This window comes from Panicum hallii, chromosome 7 (genome assembly GCF_002211085.1).
Source record: "Panicum hallii strain FIL2 chromosome 7, PHallii_v3.1, whole genome shotgun sequence".
NCBI classification, from domain to species: Eukaryota; Viridiplantae; Streptophyta; class Magnoliopsida; order Poales; family Poaceae; genus Panicum; species Panicum hallii.
Window position 1 is genome coordinate 43,143,116 of NC_038048.1, and position 19,822 is coordinate 43,162,937.

At 48.0% G+C, this 19,822-nt stretch overlaps 2 protein-coding genes and 1 pseudogene across 2 annotated transcripts; 1 reads left to right on the forward strand and 2 right to left on the reverse strand.

The window, feature by feature from the left end:
* Positions 1-189: 189 nt before the first annotated feature.
* On the reverse strand, positions 190-1,977 carry LOC112900834. The gene is made up of 3 exons (XM_025969627.1): positions 1,333-1,977; positions 419-1,228; positions 190-279 (listed from the first exon to the last, which is right to left on the reverse strand). Exons 1-3 carry the CDS (start codon positions 1,975-1,977, stop codon positions 190-192), a joined length of 1,545 nt encoding a protein of 514 aa, XP_025825412.1.
* Positions 1,978-2,923: 946 nt separating this feature from the next.
* LOC112900835 lies at positions 2,924-4,654 on the reverse strand (annotated as a pseudogene).
* Positions 4,655-15,908: 11,254 nt separating this feature from the next.
* On the forward strand, positions 15,909-18,736 carry LOC112901358 (oligopeptide transporter 4-like). The gene is made up of 7 exons (XM_025970254.1): positions 15,909-16,145; positions 16,268-16,525; positions 16,617-16,714; positions 16,807-17,373; positions 17,457-17,709; positions 17,832-18,014; positions 18,125-18,736. The coding sequence occupies exons 1-7, from the start codon at positions 15,909-15,911 to the stop codon at positions 18,734-18,736; spliced, it is 2,208 nt and encodes a 735-aa protein (XP_025826039.1).
* The last annotated feature ends 1,086 nt before the right edge of the window (positions 18,737-19,822 follow it).

Below are 19,822 nucleotides of genomic sequence, written 5' to 3' on the forward strand. Positions count from 1 at the left end.
TAGAAATGGAAAGTGTACCAATAAACCCACGTTGATTGCATCAATCACCAGTCAGGAGAACTTCAGTTCAACAAGGGGACATTATTTATACAGTTGTTACATGTACAATCATAAGCGGGGAAATATTAAATTAGGCATAATCTTGGGAGCAATGTAGTGACTGATAGTATAGTTCGGGGTTGAGATCATCTAGGCTTCTAGCTTCCTCTTCTTGGGAGGCAGAAGCACAGAGCTGAGAGCGTTGCGACTCACCAGCGCAGCTCTCAGTAGCTCCATGATCTGTACAAACATTAGGAACACGTGGGTCAAGTCAACTGGACAAGAGGGCACTATACAAAAAGGAAAGTTAAGATTTTAAAAAACTTCCAAACACAAATATGCCTGGTCTTTTACTCCTTTTGTTTTGGAAGAACAATACCTGGAAGTTTGTGAGAGTGACTTCATTCTCCAGGAGATTTCCTGGCTGGATCTGCGCTGCACGAACTGCTTGTAGAGTGCTTGACATGGAAAGAGGAAGGATATTCAGCCCATCAGTCACCATGAATTTAATAGATCCTCCCTTCACGTATGCTTCGCCTTTTTCACTTCCCCCATTTGGCAATTTTGGATTCGACTCATGAAGGTTAGTGGATTTTACACTGTTCTTGCAATAGGTATACGCATAGTACTGGATCCTGCCAAAGTTACGACTATAAACAGGAGTTTGCTCCAAACATCGGCCAAGGCCAGCAAAACCACCGGTCTTGAAGCACTTGACACAGCCTTTGATTTGTAGCTTACTTGGAGCCAACTCTTCAACTTGTAGGATCTTGGTGGTTCGGCAACCAGAAAAGGGCACTGCTTTTGGGTCTAGTAGCAAGCTCTGACACTCTGGTCTTACATATCCTTTAGCACTTCCATATATGCTCCAGTAGAGATTATCAACGCATCCTTTTAGTGAGCGATGACAATATGTTTTGATCATAGATCCTAACGGGATGCTTAACCAGCCAAATAGAAGATCGACGAAATCGTCAGAAGCTTCGGCATACAACAGCGAGCTGTTTCTTGTCTGAAGAACTCTTATCTTCACATTGCTTAGCTTTTGATCGGCATCATTTTGTCGGTCAGGGTACAATTTCTCAGAGAGCACAAACAGGTCTACGGCATCATAATCGATAGGAGTATCGAAATAAATCCCAGTTAAAGATTGCTTGGACGTCAATGATCTCCCAAGCAGGCTAGTTATCTGTAAGAAGTTGAATCGTCTTATAAAAAAAGTTTTAAGTGAATTTCGAATTTGAGAATAGTTCGCTCTGGGAAAAACAAATACATAGCTACGAGTAGGCAAACCTTTTGTGAATTGAGTTGGATGACCGTTTTCTCAAGAGTTGCTGGATCACCTACTCCAAATCTTTGAAAGAGAGACATCATGAGAGACGTCGAAGCTGGCGCAACTATGAGATCATCAGTTATGATAAACTTGAAGCAGCCGATCACAAAAACCCCAGAATCAGCGTCTTCTCCAGCAGGTGCAGCGTCTTCTCCATGGTTATCCGACCATTCCCCAGTGTACTGCATGTCTTTGCCACATTTGCAGACTGCGCCACGAACTGAGCTAAACCTGCAATCACCGACAGAAGCGCTACAGCTTGTGTCTCTGCAGATATAAAGTGCACCTTTCTTGGTGTCATCGATGTTGATCTTGAGTTGACAGCAGTGGCCGGAAGCGGCGTTGAGTGGTGCAAGAAGCATCCCCTTGCAGGCCTTGGTTTGGAAGTAGTCGGTGCTGAGATCCTCAACACTGCTGTAAACCTGATCAAGGCATCCCATCTGAGATTGCTTGTTCATAAGGCGAACAATGGTGCCTAAAGGCAGTGTCAGCCAGCCGAAGAGGACATCTACGAAGTCCTCGTCGGCCTCTGCGAACAGCACCCTGCGCTTCTCCTTGTCCACAAACAGCATGACGTCGATTGTTGGTTCCTCGATCTTCGCCATGGTTGAGGAAATTTTGTTTTTGGTTACTATGAACTATGGTTTCTCTAGTGATGTTCTCATAAGTGATGTCCTTAAATATGTGACTCTATCCTCGCTGAATGGTCCTGGAATTTGATCAGGTATAGTGTAATCTGAAGCACGAACAGCCTAGCATTAAAGGTCTAATTATGTCAAAAACTTTTCATTTTCCACGTCATATTTAAGGTTCTTCCACTAACTCCGTAAAGCGGGTAATCACCGCATTTCAAAAAAAAAATCCTTTAAGCTTAATGGCCGCAATCTGCAATGGGCTGTAACTTTAACAAGCACGTTAAAAGGCCCACAAAGAGCTTGTCGGTCTCGGACCAATTGAGATGCAGCAATGGGCTCACTTCCTGTGTCCTCCACCCCATGATTTGAGAGGGTTTTATTTTTTTTTGTGTGTGACACAAAATGATAAATATAATTATTTTTAAAACAAATATAATAAATTAATTTTGTGTTAAAAAGATATGAAGTATATTAACAATTATTAGTCAAAGGCTTGTCATAACGAATGAAATACGCTACTAATTTCAAACGAAGAGAGTATTTTGTTCGGCAAAACTATAATACATATTAATATTTACTATTTCCAGTCACTAAAATATGGCATGTCAGACTAGCAAAACAGTTTGTTTTTTATTATTGCTCCATGTCTGAACGCCAAGGTTTTCAGCACATCACGGAGGAAGGGAAAGACACATTGGCAATTAATTATCAAACAGATTTTAGCGAAAAAAATCAATTATCAATCTGACAGCCTCCAGATTCAAAAACGGTGATTATAGTTAATATTATCACAATATCACGGGTTATTCTCCAAGTACAAAAATGATAGAAAAAAACAGTCAATCTTGGGAACAAAGCAGTGAGTGCTACACTGCTACTATCGTCTGAACGGCTGAACCACCACAGCTGAGGTGATTCAGGTTTCTGCCTTAATCTTCTTCTTGGGTCTGTTGGGAGGCAGAAGCACAGTGCTCAGAGCGGCGCGACCCATCAAGGCAGCTCTCTGTATCTCCATAACCTGTACATGTTCAGACGACCCATAGTAACCAAGCAGTGTTATTTATTTCAGATAAAAAATAAAGTAGAAATTGCAAGTTTTGTCATACTAGCACTATATATATTGCGAGATTCAAAAATAGAAACCTGGAATTTCGTCAGAGCGATTTCTCTCTCTTCAAGCTCCTCGGTCTGAACATTTGCATCGCAAAGAACTTGTAGAGTGGTTGATAAGGAGAGTGGAAGGACATGCAGGTCATCGGTCACCATGAATTTCATATGACCCCCCTTCACATAGGTTACGCCGTTTCCGTTTCCACCTTTTGGTGCTTTCGGATTCAACTCACAAAGCTTAGTGATTTTTACCATATCACTGCAATAGTAGTATTGCTGACGACATCGACCGATTTCAGCAAAACCGTAAGTCTTTAAGCACTTGAAGCAGCAGTTGACATCTAAAGTTGGATCCAATTCGTCAACTTCTAGCACCTTAGCAGCGCCAGAGCAGAAGGGTGCGGTCTTTGGGGATAGCAGCAGGCTCTGGCACTCTTGTCTCACGCTTCCTTCACCACTTCCATGATCAATGCTCTTCCAAAGGTTGTCAACGCACCCATTTGGTGGCCACTGACCAAATGCCTTTATTATGGATCCTAGTGGAATGCTCAGTAAGCCAAAGAGAAGATCTATAAACTCTGCATCGCCTTCAACATACAAAAGCGAGTTCTTTTTCGTCTGAAGAACCTTTATCTTTGCAATGTTTAGCTTCTGATCGGCATCGTTTTGTTGTTCAGGGAGCACATATAGGTCTGCATCATCATTCCTGATCGTGTCGTCGAAATAGAGCGCGGTTAATGGCTGCTTGGATATCAGTGATCTCTTGAGCAAGCTTATTATCTGTAAAATAGTGAATAAGTCGATTAGCATGAAGCATAACGCATACAGAATTCCACATTACTTTTACTCAGTATAAAGGGGAAATCAAAGTTCTGGAACTTCGAGAAATAGCAAAAACCTTTTCTGAACTGAGCTGGAGAATCGTCTCCTCGATAGTTTCTGGATCACGCACTCCAAATTTTTGGAAAAGAGAGAGCATCAGAGACGTCGAAGCAGGGGCAACTATGAGATCATCGGTGATGATGAACTTCAATAGGCCTTTCACAAAAACTCCTGCCTCACGGGCCCCTCCAGCGAGAGCGAGGTCACCATCATCCTCCAGCGCGTCCCCAGCGTACTGCATGGCTTTGCCGCACCTGCAGACAGCGGCAGGAAACGAGCTAAACGCGCGATCACCGTGAGCGCAGCAACTCGTGTCTTTGCAGACATAAACAGCTCTCGGCTTGGTGTCATCGACGTTGATCTTTAGTCATCGACAATGGCTGGAGGCAGCGTTGAGCGGTTTCAGAAGCATCGCCTTGCAGGCCTTGGTTTGGAAGAAGTCCGTGCTGAGATCCTCCACGCTCTTGTACACCTCGTCAAGGCACCCCATCTGAGATTGTTCGCCGAGAATGCGAACGATGGTGCCGAGCGGCAAGGTGAGGAAGCTGAAGAGGACGTCGACGAACTCCTTGTCGGACTCTGCAAACAGCACCTTCTTCTTGTCCTTGTCGACAAAAAGCTTCACGTCGACGGTCGGCTCTTCGATCTCAGCCATGGTGGTGGCAACTGGTAAGTGGGTGGGTGTTTTGGCTTGATAAACTGGTATGATTTCTTCTTGTGCTACTTGTACCTGTGATTCTCAAATACGTGGTGAGGCAGGCTGGGTTGAGTGGGCAAGGAATTTGATCAGTCCGGCATTCAAGGCCTAGTTATGTCAGAAACTTCTCGTTTTACTGGTACTTTTTTAAGACTAGTAAACAATTTGTTTATTATTTTTTTAGATGACATCATGAAAATGTGTTTATTCGTTATTGTGGTGATGAATTATGTTTCTTGGAAGTTTGTTTAATGGGGAAGTGGAAGCGTAATCGGCTTCTGTTCTCATGTTCTCACTTCTCCGCCGTAAAATAGGCCGTAACTCATCTACTTTTAGGCCCATATAAATCGTGCACCATAAGTGCAAGCCCACCTAAAGCCCAACTCAGATCCCGCAAGCACTTATGGGCCTTGGAGATAAATATGGTTTGTCCATTTGGGCTGCCTTGTCGGCCGTTGAGCCGTCCCGTCCGCCGCGTGTTCGGCTTTCGCCACAGCCCACAGCAGATTTTGACCAGAAGTCAGCGGCCGCCGAACCGAAGCGCTCGGGGCAGATTTCACGGTGGTTGAACTCGCGCGCGCCGGCCGGCCGCCCGCACGGCTCCGGCGGTCCGGCCCCTGGGCAGGCGGAGAGGGGCGACTCCCCCGGCCTCCCGTTTTCTACCGCGGCCTCGTTCATGACCTCTCGAGACAAGTCTGACAATCCGATGAGCTGCATGCCGTGCGAGTTTGAATTGGACAACTCGTGTGCTCTGGGTGTTCGCCGCCTTCGCCGTATGCCTACGCTCACCTCACACGACTGACGTCGCCGCCAAACATGTCCGAGATTCATTGCGGCACGTACATGTTCGCTCTGATCTAAGCATTTATCATTGAACACTCATGCGATTCGGTTCAGGTCACTGCTGTGATTTCCATAGTAAGCAGATAATGCAAGTTCGGATTGTTCTGCGGTGGTAGTCTTAGGTGCTGTTCGGATCAAGGGCAAATGGCAAAAGGGCAAATGGTAAAATTTTTGCTCCTGTCACATCAGATGTTTGGACGCTAATTAGAAGTATTAAATATAGTTTAATTAAAAAACTAATTACATAGATGAGGACTAAATGACGAGACGAATCTATTAAGCCTAATTAATCCATAATTAGCAAAATTACGGTAGCATTTGCCCTTTTGCACTTTGGGGTGTTTGGATCCAAAAGTGTAAAAAAATGCAAAAGAGCAAAAGTTTTACACTTTTCCTTTCTCTTTCCATTGGATCCGAACAGACCCTTACTTTCCCATTCAGAGTAGATATCCACACGCCAGTGGTAGGCTAGTAGCCTAGTTGACTACTCGTGCGTGGTCTTGCACTACGTTCGCTACTGCTATTCTGATAATGACACGGCGACACATGGTTCAGTGTTTAGCAGTGGTAGGTTCCGGTAGCTGCATTCAGTAGTAACGCAGAACCGTCATGACCACACGTTAATCAACAAGCAAATTTACTAGATGCAAGAATACGCAAACATGGATGGAGAAATGCCACTGCACTTCCTGTCTCCCGACCTCGGAGCAACGACGACGGCACCACTGGCTCGTACTAATCGCTTATGGCTATTAGTGATCGACTAAGTGCTAGATGGTTCGGTAATTAGCCAAACAAGATAGTATTTGGGACTTACTGAGAGTGAAATAGAGAGAGGGAGAGAGAGAGATTGAATGTGTCGTACCTCCGGTCGACGAACCGGATTCGTTGTTGTTTGCCATAGCGAAGAAGAAACCGAGCCGGAATCAAGGACGAGGAAGCGCTTGCGGCGGTGATGCAGTGCGAAGACGGCGGCGCTTCCCGTCGCTTCAACGCCACCACTAGATCGGATTAGGCTAGGGTTTTTCGGTGGGGTTACAGGCAACACGGTGAACCTCGTGTTGTGTGCCCCGGCCCCCACCTCTTGCTTTTATTTGGCGCTGTGCGACGGGGGCCCACATGCCATTGACTTGGCTGTGCGTCCTCGATCAGGGCACGTAACGGACTCCGGATCGGTCGTTGGACCGATCCGGGGTCGAGATCAAACTAACATTCTCCCCTTTGATCTCTACTCACTTACTCACCTCTTACGTCCGATTTCATTCAGATTAGTGTATTGAGCATACCTCGTCTCAACAGTTAATACTGTTGGATTAACAGCCACAACACACTCTTCTGTTTGAAACAGAACCTTGCTTTTGGGCCCTTACTGTCCAGAAATTATAGGCTTTCCCGTAAACCCATGCCGGCTAAGTGTTCTCTGAACACATTGGGTGGTAAGCCTTTTGTGAGCGGATCCGCTAACATCTTCTTTGTGCTCAAATACTCAAGACTAATTGTATGATCCTTGATTTGCTCTTTAACAACATAAAACTTTATGTCCATGTGTTTGGCAGCTCCACTTGACTCGTTGTTGTGAGCGTAAAATACTGCAGGCTTATTGTCGCAGTACATCTTTAGTAGTTTTTCTGTGCTGTCAACCACTCTTAATCCGGATATAAATTTTTTTAGCCATTTAACCTACCCCGATGCCTCATAACAAGCTATGAATTCTGCATACATCGTAGATGATGCAGTGACTGTCTGTTTGGAGCTTTTCCACGATATAGCTCCACCTGCGAGAGTGAAAACATAGCCTGACGTGGATTTTCTGTCATCCTTATCTCCCGCAAAGTCTGAGTTTGAATAACCCTCTATTACTAGGAATTCAAATCTCCTGCATGTTAGTATGAGGTCTTTCGTTCCTTGCACATAACGCAAGGCTTTCTTAACCATTTTCCAGTGTTCTATCCCTGGATTACTCTGGAATCTGCCAAGTATCCCGGTGACAAATGCTAAATCAGGACGCGTACATACTTGAGCATACTGTACGCTTCCGACTGCTGAAGCATATGGTACCGTTTTCATCTGATCGATTTCATACTGATTTCTGGGACACTGAAATTTCCCATAACTATCGCCCTTGACTATAGGAGCAGGTATTGGCTTACTCGTATGCATACCGTACTTCTTTAGTACCTTTTCTAGGTATGCTTTCTGCGATAATCCTAAAACTCTCTTGCTTCTTTCTCGGTGAATCTCGATTCGTAAAACGAATGAGGCTTCATCTAAATCTTTCATATCGAACTTTGAGGACAAGAATTTCTTTGTCTCCAATAGCAGATCAATATCACTGCTAGCAAGCAGAATATCATCCACATACAGAATAAGAAAAACGAATTTTCCATTCTTAAACTTTGCGTAAATGCAGTTGTCCTCCTTATTTTCTTTGAAACCAAACTTTCTTACGGTTTCATCGAATTTCAAATACCACTGTCTGGAGGCTTGCTTTAATCCATAACTGGATTTTTTTAGACGACATCTCATCTTTTCTTTTCCTTCCACGACAAAACCTTTTGGCTGTGCCATGTAAACATTCTTATAAAGTTCCCCGTTGAGGAACGCCGTCTTTACATCCATCTGATGTAATTCTAAATTATAATGTGCCACTAACGTCATGAAGGAATCCTTGCATGAAACAGGAGAAAATGTTTCATTATAATCTATCCCTTCTCTTTGCGCAAAACCTTTCGCCACAAGTCGCGCTTTATATCTTTCTATATTCCCTTTGGAGTCACATTTTGTCTTGTAGACCCATTTACAGCCTACTGTTTTGGCTCTTTTAGGAATTTCTTCTAGATCCCAAACATCGTTGGTACTCATCGATTTCATTTCATCTTTCATGGCTTCCAACCATTCAGATGAATGAACACTTCTCATGGCTTCTTCAAATGAAGTGGGGTCACCCTCCATCTGAATTTCCTCGCTATTATAGATTTCATAATAGTTCGAAATAACGGGCTTTCTAATTCTTTGAGACCTTCTCGGTGCCCCAGCTATCGGCACCTCTTCTACTTGGGGTTGCTGTTGCTCCCCCTCATATGCGGCTATCGGTTCTGTCGGATCCTGAAGGACAGGTTCCTGATTCTGACTCGTCGCCGCAGCTGGAGAACTAACAACAGGTGCTGACAGCGTAGGTGAAGCAGCAACAGGTGAAGAACTAACAACAGGTGCTGACACCGTAAGTGAAGCAGCAACAGGCAACACGAAAAATGGATCTTGGATCATCGGAGTAGGTACAAAAACCCGTTTCTCCTCAAGATCAATCTTTCGAGCTACCATGCTCCCCCTCATCATCTAATCCTCCAAAAAGACAGCGTGTCTCGTTTCTGCGAACTTTGTATATCCATTAGGACAATAGAAACGATAACCTTTCGACTTTTCTGGATAGCCAATAAAATGGCAACTCACTGTCTTAGGGTCTAACTTTCCAATACTTGAATTAAATACTTTCGCCTCAGCTGGACAACCCCATACATGTAAATAATTTAGCGTGGGTTTTCTCCCTGTCCATAACTCATACGGTGTTTTAGGCACCGACTTACTCGGTACGCGATTAAGAATATGAATAGCGGTTTTTAACGCCTCCATCTATAAATTAATCGGTAACGTGGAGTAGCTTAACATACTTCTTACCATATCCATCAAGGTACGGTTACGTCTTTCAGCGACTCCATTTTGCTGAGGCTCGCCCGGTGTAGAGTACTGAGCTAATATTCCATTTTCGTGTAGAAACCTTGCAAAAGGTCCAGGAATTTGGCTATACGGGGTGTGTCGACCGTAGTACTCACCTCCACGGTCAGATTTTACTACTTTTATCTTAAGATTTTGCTGATTTTCTAACTTCAGCCTTAAAAATCTTGAATTTATCCAACGCTTCTGATCTTTCTTTAATTGGATAAATATAGCCATAACGCGAAAAATCATCTGTAAACGTTATAAACGAATCGTAACCGTCTACAGACTTTATGGGAAATGGACCACAGATATTTGTGTGCACTATCTCCAAAACCCCTGAACTGTATTTAGCTCCTTTCTTTATTTTCTTAACGTACTTTCCTTTAACGCAATCGATGCAATGTTCTTCATCTGAAAAATCTAACAGATGGAGAATATTTTCTTTAATTAATCTCTCAATTATCCCCCTCGAAATATGGCCTAAACGACAGTGCCATAATTTCGCTGAATTTGCGTTATCGCATCGTTTGCGCTTATTGCTTGCATCGTTAGTCGTTCGTTCAATACTCGTAGTATTGCTAACAGAATTCACAGTATCATGCATAGTCAACATATAAAGTTTGTCTTGTCGGATGGCAAGACCAACACACTGACTATTAAATATAATCTCACATTGTTCTTTGCCAAAATGGCAATCATAACCATCATCTGCCAAGCATGATACTGAAATTAAGTTTCTAGACGAAGAGGGTACATAAACAATATTATGCAACTGGAGTCTAAAGCCGTTCTTTAATTCTAACGTGAGTTGACAAACTGCTTCAACGTCGGCTCTAACTCCATTGGCAACTTTCAGCCATCTATCCCCTCTTTGTAACATCGTCCTTGTACTTATACCCTGCAAGGAATTAGCAACATGAACAGTTGCACCTGAGTCAATCCACCAAGTAGATTTAGAATAACTTACGTACAGGATCTCATCTATAAATGTGATAACATCCTCACCTTTCTTAATTAAATGCTTTAGAAAGTCTGGGCAATCTTTCTTGTAGTGTCCTGTCTTGTGACACCACATGCATTGATCTTTCTCAATGTGCGGTTGATCTTTCTTTGCACCCTTGCCAGGGTGAGTCGAAAAAGAAGAAGAAGAGGAACCCCGTTTGAACTGAGGTTTCCCTTGTGGCCTCGTGTATTTATCAGAAGAGTTGTTTCTTTTGTTGTGCCTAACATAGTTGAGCGTGTCACCATGCGAGGCTTTAAGTCTTTTCTCTTCTTGCACGCACATCGCGATGAGCTTCTCTAGGTCCCATGTCTCTGGGCTGATGTTGTAATTAACAACGAAGGTTTCAAACTCTTTTGGCAGAGAAGCCAGAACCAAATGGACAACGAAAGCATGAGGAAGCTCCATGTCCATAGGTTTGAGCTTAGATGCCATGTTGCTCATCTTCAGTATTTGCTCTCTCTCACACCACCGCCATTGTACTTGTCATTTACTAACCTCTGAATCAGAGTTTGCGCATAAGCTTTTGAAGAGCCAACAAATTGACTCTCAACTTTCTTCAAGTACTCAACTGCGGTGGCGCAATCTGGGATTGCTCCCCTGATACTGTCTATAATGGAACTCTTGATGACCATCAAGCACTTTCTGTTGGAAGAGTTTCATTTTGCTCTCTCAAGATCATACTTCATTTGAACATTTGCATGTTCTCTCTGGCGAGCTTGTCAAGCGGCAGAGCTCTTATCCGGGTCCCTCACCAGTTCCTCGAGACCAACGGGACACGGTGGGGTGATAGCTAAGTCAATATCTGACAGTGCGAGAGCCACTTCTAGCTTCTGTGCCCATATCCCGTAGTTGAAACCATCCAACGGCGGTATAGCATTAATGAAAGTCATTGCATTAGATCCTGAAATTTAAATCAAGAAAAGTGAGAACTGCTTTATAAAACAATAATTGCATATCTCAATTCAACGTTGGTCAATATTAAGACATACAAATGACTGGCTGCATTAATTCTAAATCATCGTTGGGCAGAATCAGAACAAATGCATGGAAACTTAATGAAAAATTATAATACTGCTATTATCAACGTTGGTCAGAAAATAACAATATTATAACGGAGGAAAACATAAAACTGACTCCTTTAATTATAATATCTCGTTGGTTCTAAAATAATTAAAGGATAGAACTTAATGAAATTTGCAGCGGAAAAATTAAACTATACTCACTTTCAAAAACTTTCTAACTTACTATCTCTCTATAGAATTTATCACGTTGGTGAGAAATAAAATAGAGATAAAACCATACAAGAATTGTCTAAAAGGATTCTGAAAAATTACTTAACGAAAAATGCTGTTCATTTGGCCCATCACGGCCCAGTGCGGCCCAGCCCAACGCGGTCAACCGCGCGTGCGGGGCGCTGACCCGCGCACCAGGCCGCAACCTGGGCCTGGGCCAGGAAAGCTGTGCCCCGCCTGGGCCAAAAGTGGCCCACACCCGCGCGGGACGACCGCGATCGTCCGATCACGATCGACGGTCGCGCGTTGATCTCGGTGGATCAAAACCCCCTCGCGAGCCGTTCTCCCGAAACCCTAGCTCATTCTCTCTTCGCTCCCCCGGCGTCTCCTTCTTTCACCCACGCGAGCGAGAGCGAGGCGATGGCCGGCGGCTCGGAGCGAGCGGCGCCACGGCGAGTCCCCTCGCCGGCGCGCGCGGCCACCGCAAGGTGAGCGCGCCGCCGTCGAGCGGCTTCACCGTGGCGCCCAGATCTACAGCGCGGCGAGCGGCCCATGCCGGGTCAACGGCTCGCACGGCCTCCGTCCACGCGAGGCAGGAGAGCTCGCGGGATCTGGTCAAGGCGCCGGCGTCCCGGGCGCGTTGACGGCGGACGGCCCAAGGGAGGAACAGGTAAGTTTCCCTTTTACCGCCCCTTTCTGTTGTGAGCTAGGGTTAGGGTTAGGGTTTGCGGGTTTGGCTCGGGGTGCTTGTCTTCTTTCACCCCGAAAGGGGCTCTATCTTTCTGTCCTTGCTTTCTTTTCGAGTTGATACTAAATCCCCTCCTTCTAATTGCCGTTCAATGTACTTATCCGAGCCTAACTACACTTAGTTAGGCCTACTGATACCATTGATGGCTCTTAGTGATCGACTAAGTGCTAGATGGCTCGGTGATTAGCCAAACAAGATAGTATTTGGGACTTACTGAGAGTGAAACAGAGAGAGGGAGAGAGAGAGATTGAATGTGTCGTACCTCCGGTCGACGAACCGGATTCGTTGTTGTTTGCCATAGCGAAGAAGAAACCGAGCCGGAATCAAGGACGAGGAAGCGCTTGCGGCGGTGATGCAGTGCGAAGACGGCGGCGCTTCTCGTCGCTTCAACGCCACCACTAGATCGGATTAGGCTAGGGTTTTTGGGTGGGGTTACAGGCAACACGGTGAACCTCGTGTTGTGTGCCCCGGCCCCCACCTCTTGCTTTTATTTGGTGCTATGCGACGGGGGCCCACATGCCATTAACTTGGCTGTGCGCCCCCGATCAGGGCGCGTAACGGACTCCGGATCGGTCGTTGGACCGATCCAGGGTCGAGATCAAACTAACAATTTCTAGTAGTGGTGGGGATGCCGCTTCTTCTTCCGAGGCAGGAGAGCGCAGCTGAGTGCCTCCCCAGTAAAGATCGCAGCCCTCAGGAGCTTCAGAACCTGCATGCAGTGTAGCAAAAATAGAGTACTCAGCGACAACATAACAGGGCGAGATATGTTCATGATGTGAGAATTCAGGTTATTGCTAATTGCTACGTCCTACATCCAGTCATGTTTATACGACGTTTCAGAGAGCAAAATGGCACTGCAAACAAGTCAAAATTTGCTGCCGGAAACGTCTTGTAAATAAAGATGCCTGGACGCGGACGGAGTATATGATGTTCCAGAGAGCTAACGGTACCTGGGTTTCGTCTAGAGCGATTTCTTTCTCCACGAGCTTTTCCTTTGGAATCTTGGCTTCACGCAGGAGTTGGAGAGTGTTGGCCAAGGAGAACTGAAGGATGCGTAGACTGTTGGTTACTATGAAGTTTCTCGGCCCTCCCTTGATATATGCGCCGTTAGTATTCGGGTTCGTCTCTCTAAGATTTACGCCCCAAGGGGGCTTGCAGTGACAAGTATGTCTGAGTGCCCGAAGGCAAGTATAGCACTTGACCTTCAACATTCTTGCATCTAATTCTTTAACCTGAAGTACAGTGATGCTGCAACCAAAGTAGGGCGCCAACTTTGGGGATAACAGTAAGTCTTGGGATTCTTCTTTTATGTATCCTCTCCCCGCTATACTTCTGTAAAGATTGTCAATGCGTCCATTTGGCGACCACTGACCATAAGCCATGATTACGGATCCAAGTGGAATGCTAAGGAGGCTAAAGATAAGATCAATAAAATCTTGCCCAGCCTCCGCGTACAGCACTGAAGCATCGTCCTTTGTCTGAATGAGTTTAATCTGAATGAGTTTAATCTTGATGGCGTTGAACCTGTGTTCGGCTTGTTTCGGTTGTTTAAGGAAGTTATCAGGGAGTTGATCTAGATTTAGAGCATCCGGAGTAATTGCAACATCAAAAAATAGTCCGGTTAAAGTTTGCTGAGATATCAATGCTCTCTTAAGCAAGCTAATTATCTGAAAATTGAAAAAAAACATGATGGTAGTGGAAGTAAACAGCAATGAAGGTCCTTCAACAAAATTAAACCAAAACTGATGAAGTGCATTCTGTATAATCTAAGTGGAGGGACTGACCTTGTTGGAATTAAGCTCAAGGATCTTCTCCTCAACATTGGATTCTTCATGTAGCCCAAACTTGTCCAGCAGGGAAAACACGATACTTGTAGAAGCAGGAGACACTCTTGTACACCTCATCTGGGCAACCTACTCCAGATTGCTTGCCGAGAAGGCGAACGATCGAGCCAAGAGGCAGCGTGAGGAAGCTGAAGAGCACGTCCACGAACTCCTTGTCCGATTCTGCGAACAGCACCTTCTGCTTCTCCTTGTCGATGAACAGCTGATTCACAGCAACTGTTTCTGCATTGTTGGACATGGGGGGGGGGGGGGGTGAATGTGCTCTACTGCATCTGGCAAGCAGGGAGCAAGTGCCAACGCAATCCTTTAAATACCCACGCATGCAGCGATTCAAGTTCGGCATTTGCAGCAGGTCTGAATGCCTGATCTCAAAGGGCGCTCGACGCTTCGCATCACGAGGAGTGGCCGCTAAAATAAAAGAGACGATCCACATCACGCTGCGCCTGCATGCAAGTCGCTTCGTCTTGAGGATGGTGGATTGGTGATCAGCCTCCTTGCATTGCTTCTCACTCGAAACTGCATGCCACGAGTGGACGGCGAGTATCCATCATCAGTTCGTCGTTTCTCACAGAATTTGAAGCGGCCTATTTTCTGAATCTTTCCCCTTCCAGATTTATTATTTCCTTCAGAGGTCGTTGGTCGTTAGCCCACTCATATGGCCTAACCGGCTAGCCCAAATAGTTTCCGGATAAGCCCACGATCGCTTACTACACACAACCCACATGCAGTTTGCCTAGGCCACCGCATAACCAACGCAGCCCAGGGGCCCAAATAAAACCATAAAGAGATCCACGCAATGTTCTCCTGGGCCGCTTTCCTGGTTGTACTGCCTCGAAACGGCCCGGTTCCCAGTCCAGCGAGCGCCCGAATCGCAGCCGTGCGGGCCGTGCCCCCGTGTGAAATCGTGTACGCCTCTTCGGTTATGAAGCGGCAGCTGAGATGGCTTCCGGAGGAAGGGTTGCTCGTGGCACCCCGGTGGTGTTTTAGTTTGTAATTATGAGTCGAGGAGGTTTTTTTTCATGTAATCATAACCTCTTGTATTAACTATAACCTCTGCTTTCTCTTTTAAATGAATCAGCAATGCTCTTGCCTAGTTTTTTCTTAACAAAAATGGCTTCCGGAGCGGCACGGAAACCGTCTACGTGCATCGTCTCTCCAGCCTGGACACAACCCCTCTCTCTCTCTCCTCTCTGCACCAGCATGGAGCAGTCAGCTGCTAAAAATGGCATGGGCCATTGACTGCCCGCTGCTTGCATGCACCATGGTCGTCAGTCGCCACCGGATGCATGGTGCATTACTGTCTTGCTAGGTGAACGAGAACGATGATCCTTGGTACATCCTGCACCTGCGACGATTAGCTGGGCACATTAATGAAACCCGTGACGAAATTGCTAAATTTAAAGCACAAACAGAAGTAGGTTAGCACTAGACCACTACTGCGGGTCAACCCATCCAGCCGTCCATCCATGGACGGCCACCCGAGGCGGCAATCGCTGGCCGTAGGGCAGCTGATCTCGTGAGCTCTGCTGACTCGTTGGAAATACGCGTGGCTGTTTGGAACCAAAAGATCCGGTTGGGGATTCAGTTGCGCGTGGAATGAATCGATCTGTCGCGCGGCCCGGCCATTGGCCAAGATACTCCTTTGACCCAAGATTCTCTCGTCTCCAACGACCGAACAAACCACCCGAAGCGGATCTGCGGTGCCCCCGGCCGGCCGGGGTATTTATACCGCGCCGCCCGGCGCTAGCTCCCCCGCATTCTCTAAACCTCAGCACAGATCTGAATTGAAGAAGGCGCAGGCCGCCGGCTGGGAGGGGCAGCGGCGATGGAGATCGAGCACCACCATCCCGGCGGCCGCGTGGCGGCCGTCGGCGACGACGACGACGTGGCGCTGGTGGAGCAGGTCCGGCTGACGGTGCCGACGACGGACGACCCGACGCTGCCCGTGTGGACGTTCCGCATGTGGACCATCGGCGTCGTCTCCTGCGCGCTCCTCTCCTTCTTCAACCAGTTCTTCGCCTACCGCAGCGAGCCCATCATCATCAGCCAGATCACCGTCCAGGTCCGTGTCCGTCTCGTCTCTGTTGCCAGCCGATGGATCGTGCCAGCCTCCAGCCAACCAAAAACAACCGCACGCCATGTCTCGGCTTCGTCTGAACATTTGATCGACATGTGCATTTGCAGGTGGCGGCGCTGCCGGTGGGGCACTTCATGGCGCGTGTGCTGCCGGACAGGAAGTTCTCGGCGTTCGGCAGGGAGTGGTCGATGAACCCGGGTCCCTTCAACGTCAAGGAGCACGTGCTGATCTGCGTCTTCGCCAACGCCGGCGCCGCGTTCGGCAACGGCGGCGCCTACGCCGTCGGCATCGTCACCATCATCAAGGCCTTCTACCGGAGGAACATCTCCTTCTTCACCGGCCTGCTCCTCATCATCACCACCCAGGCACGTGCCGGTTCTGTCTGTGTCCCGCACGTACGATTGCCGTGTACCGTAGCAGCGTTGTGATTGGTTTCCATGTGTGTACGACGCGCAGGTGCTCGGGTACGGATGGGCAGGGCTGATGAGGAAGTACGTGATCGAACCGGCGCAGATGTGGTGGCCGCAGAGTCTCGTGCAGGTGTCCCTCCTCAGGTGAGCACTGACGACGATCGATGGGCCGCTGAAATCGAACCGACCAAATTTCTACTGACAATTTGCACACGTGCAACGAACGCATTCATCAGGGCGCTGCACGAGAAGGAGCAGGGTCGCGGGATGACGCGTGGCAAGTTCTTCCTGATCGCGCTCATCTGCAGCCTGGCGTGGTACACGGTCCCGGGGTACATCTTCCCGACCATCACCGCCGTGTCGTGGGTGTGCTGGGTGTTCCCCAGGTCGGTGACCATGCAGCAGATCGGGTCCGGCCTCAACGGCCTCGGCGTCGGCGCCTTCACCCTCGACTGGTCCGTCGTCGCCGCCTTCCTTGGAAGCCCGCTCGTGTCGCCCTTCTTCGCCATCGTCAACGTCTACGTCGGCTTCGTCCTCCTCGTATACATCATCGTGCCGGCCTGCTACTGGGCCCTGGACCTCTACGACGCCGGCACCTTCCCCATCTACTCCACCGACCTCTTCACCGGCGCCGGCCAGCTCTACAACATCACCGCCATCGTCAACGACAAGTTCGAGATCGACATGGGCGCCTACGCCCAGCAGGGGAAGATCCACCTCAGCTTGTTCTTCGCCATTTCCTACGGTCTCGGCTTCGCCTCCATCGCCGCCACGCTCTCGCACGTCGCCCTCTTCTACGGCAAGTACGTGTGTCCAATGGCATCACCGTACCCCGATCGATCTGTTCCTGCTCGACATGGATCATCTGACTGTTCTGTTTGTGCAGGGAGATATACCAGAGGTTCCGTGAGTCGTATAATGGCAAGCCGGACGTGCACACGAGGATGATGAGGAGGTACGACGACATTCCCAACTGGTGGTTCTACCTGCTGCTGGCGGTGACCATGGCGGTGGCCCTGGTGCTCTGCACCGTGTTCAAGGACGAGGTGCAGCTGCCATGGTGGGGGCTCCTCTTCGCCTGCGCCATCGCCTTCATCTTCACGCTCCCCATCAGCGTTATCACCGCCACCACGAACACGGTACGTACTACTTAATTACCTTGCAATTGGTGACTAGCTCCAATCCATCAATCCAATCGACATGTACGGTTCCAAGTTCCAGCAGTAATCGTGCTGACTGCTGCGGTGCTTGTGTTTTGCAGACACCGGGGCTGAACGTCATCACGGAGTATTGCATGGGCCTGATCATGCCGGGGAGGCCGATAGCCAATGTGTGCTTCAAGGTCTACGGGTACATGAGCATGAACCAGTCCGTCTCCTTCCTCAATGACTTCAAGCTTGGCCACTACATGAAGGTCCCGCCGAGATCCATGTTCCTAGTTCAGGTACTACTGTACTAGGCATCTTGCTGTCTCTTTTGATCGTGGCCAATAACTAGGGCAGCGGTGTCTGACCAAACATGTTATTGGTGTCTGAAAATCAATCAATCCTTCAGTTGATCGGGACGGTGGTGGCGGGGACGGTGAACACGATGGTGGCGTGGTGGTTGCTGACGACGGTGCCGCACATCTGTGAGAAGGCCCTCCTCCCGGAGGGCAGCCCGTGGACGTGCCCCGGCGACCACGTCTTCTTCGACGCGTCGGTGATCTGGGGCCTGGTCGGCCCGCGCCGCATCTTCGGGCCGCTGGGCTACTACAACGCGCTCAACTGGTGCTTCCTCGGCGGCCTGCTCTGCCCGGTGCTGGTGTGGCTCCTGGCCAGGGCGCTGCCGGGGCACGCCTGGTGGATCAGCCTCGTCAACCTGCCCGTGGTTCTGGGCGCCACGGCCAACATGCCGCCGGCGTCGCCGCTCAACTACACGGCGTGGTGCTTCGTCGGCACCGTCTTCAACTTCTTCGTGTTCCGGTACCGCAAGGGCTGGTGGAAGCGCTACAACTACGTGCTGTCGGCGGCCATGGACGCCGGCGTGGCCATCATGGGGGTGGTCATCTACTTCGCGCTGTCGGGGCACCCGCTCGACTGGTGGGGGTCCAGGGGCGAGCACTGCGACCTCGCCACATGCCCCACGGCCAGGGGCGTGCAGGTGGACGGCTGCCCCGTCTTCTGAAGATCAAACACACCCAATTATGAAGCACCTGCATGCCTAGAGGTGTACAAATTTACACATACATGTTGCCTGCTTGTAGTGATTGCTAGCTAGCTAGTACCTACCTACCATCGTATTGTACATGAAGAAGATCGTGAAATGGGTTGGAACTTGGAATTGATCCTTATCCCAGCATGTGCCTGACTTAAAGTTCTGAACTTTTTTTGCTTTGTGGCTGGGCTATCAACAAGTTCTGAACTTATCGTTTGTCCTGGCATAATTCAGTTGCTGAAAGAACTGAAAAATACATCATTTGCCCCAATGAAGAAATTTACCACAAATGATGAAAAATACAGTATCTCAATTCCATGTGAATCCTAAGCATAATCTCAAGATTGCACTGCTAGCTGACACGCGAGGCAGACTTCAATGACTCGTCCTTGTGTTACCAGTACCAATTAACCACACAGTAACTTCACAATGAATGGGCAGTTGCTGCTCGGTAGGTATAGTACGTGGACGCGCCATCAAGCATCCTGCCTGCGCAAGTGCGCACCGTCAGGCGCCGCCAGGGACACTCTGATGTGGCAGAAACGCTCGTGCACAATACTGCCTAGAGGAGTAGAGCGCACTATCATCAGGTTCACTATAAAGCAGAGGGGAGGTCGAAGGATCCTAGCAGAAGCAGAAGAAAACAACAAGATCCAGGAAGGGTAATATAAAGGGAGGTGGAAACCTAGAGAAGAAATACCAGTGCCCCACGTATTGTCCTCTTCGACCCTGATGGTTTTCATGTGGTAGAAATAAACTTTAGAACCCAAGCCTGATGCTTCTCTTCTTTGTACACGTGCGCACACCATGCTCCCGAAGCTTAACCACATGTATGAGGGAGAGGCATCAGGATAGATGCTCGACCAGCGAAAGGTTGCCAACGCACGAGATTTAACAAAATCCCTGCAGATGACGACTGATTATCAGGCACGGTAGAAGGTTCAGTAGAAGGTTTAGTGGCAGCAGCCCCAAACATAATTTCAAGGACTTCTAGATTTTCTGGTGGACCATCTTTCAAGTTTCTGTATGCAGGAGTGCTTTTACGTTTCTGTATAA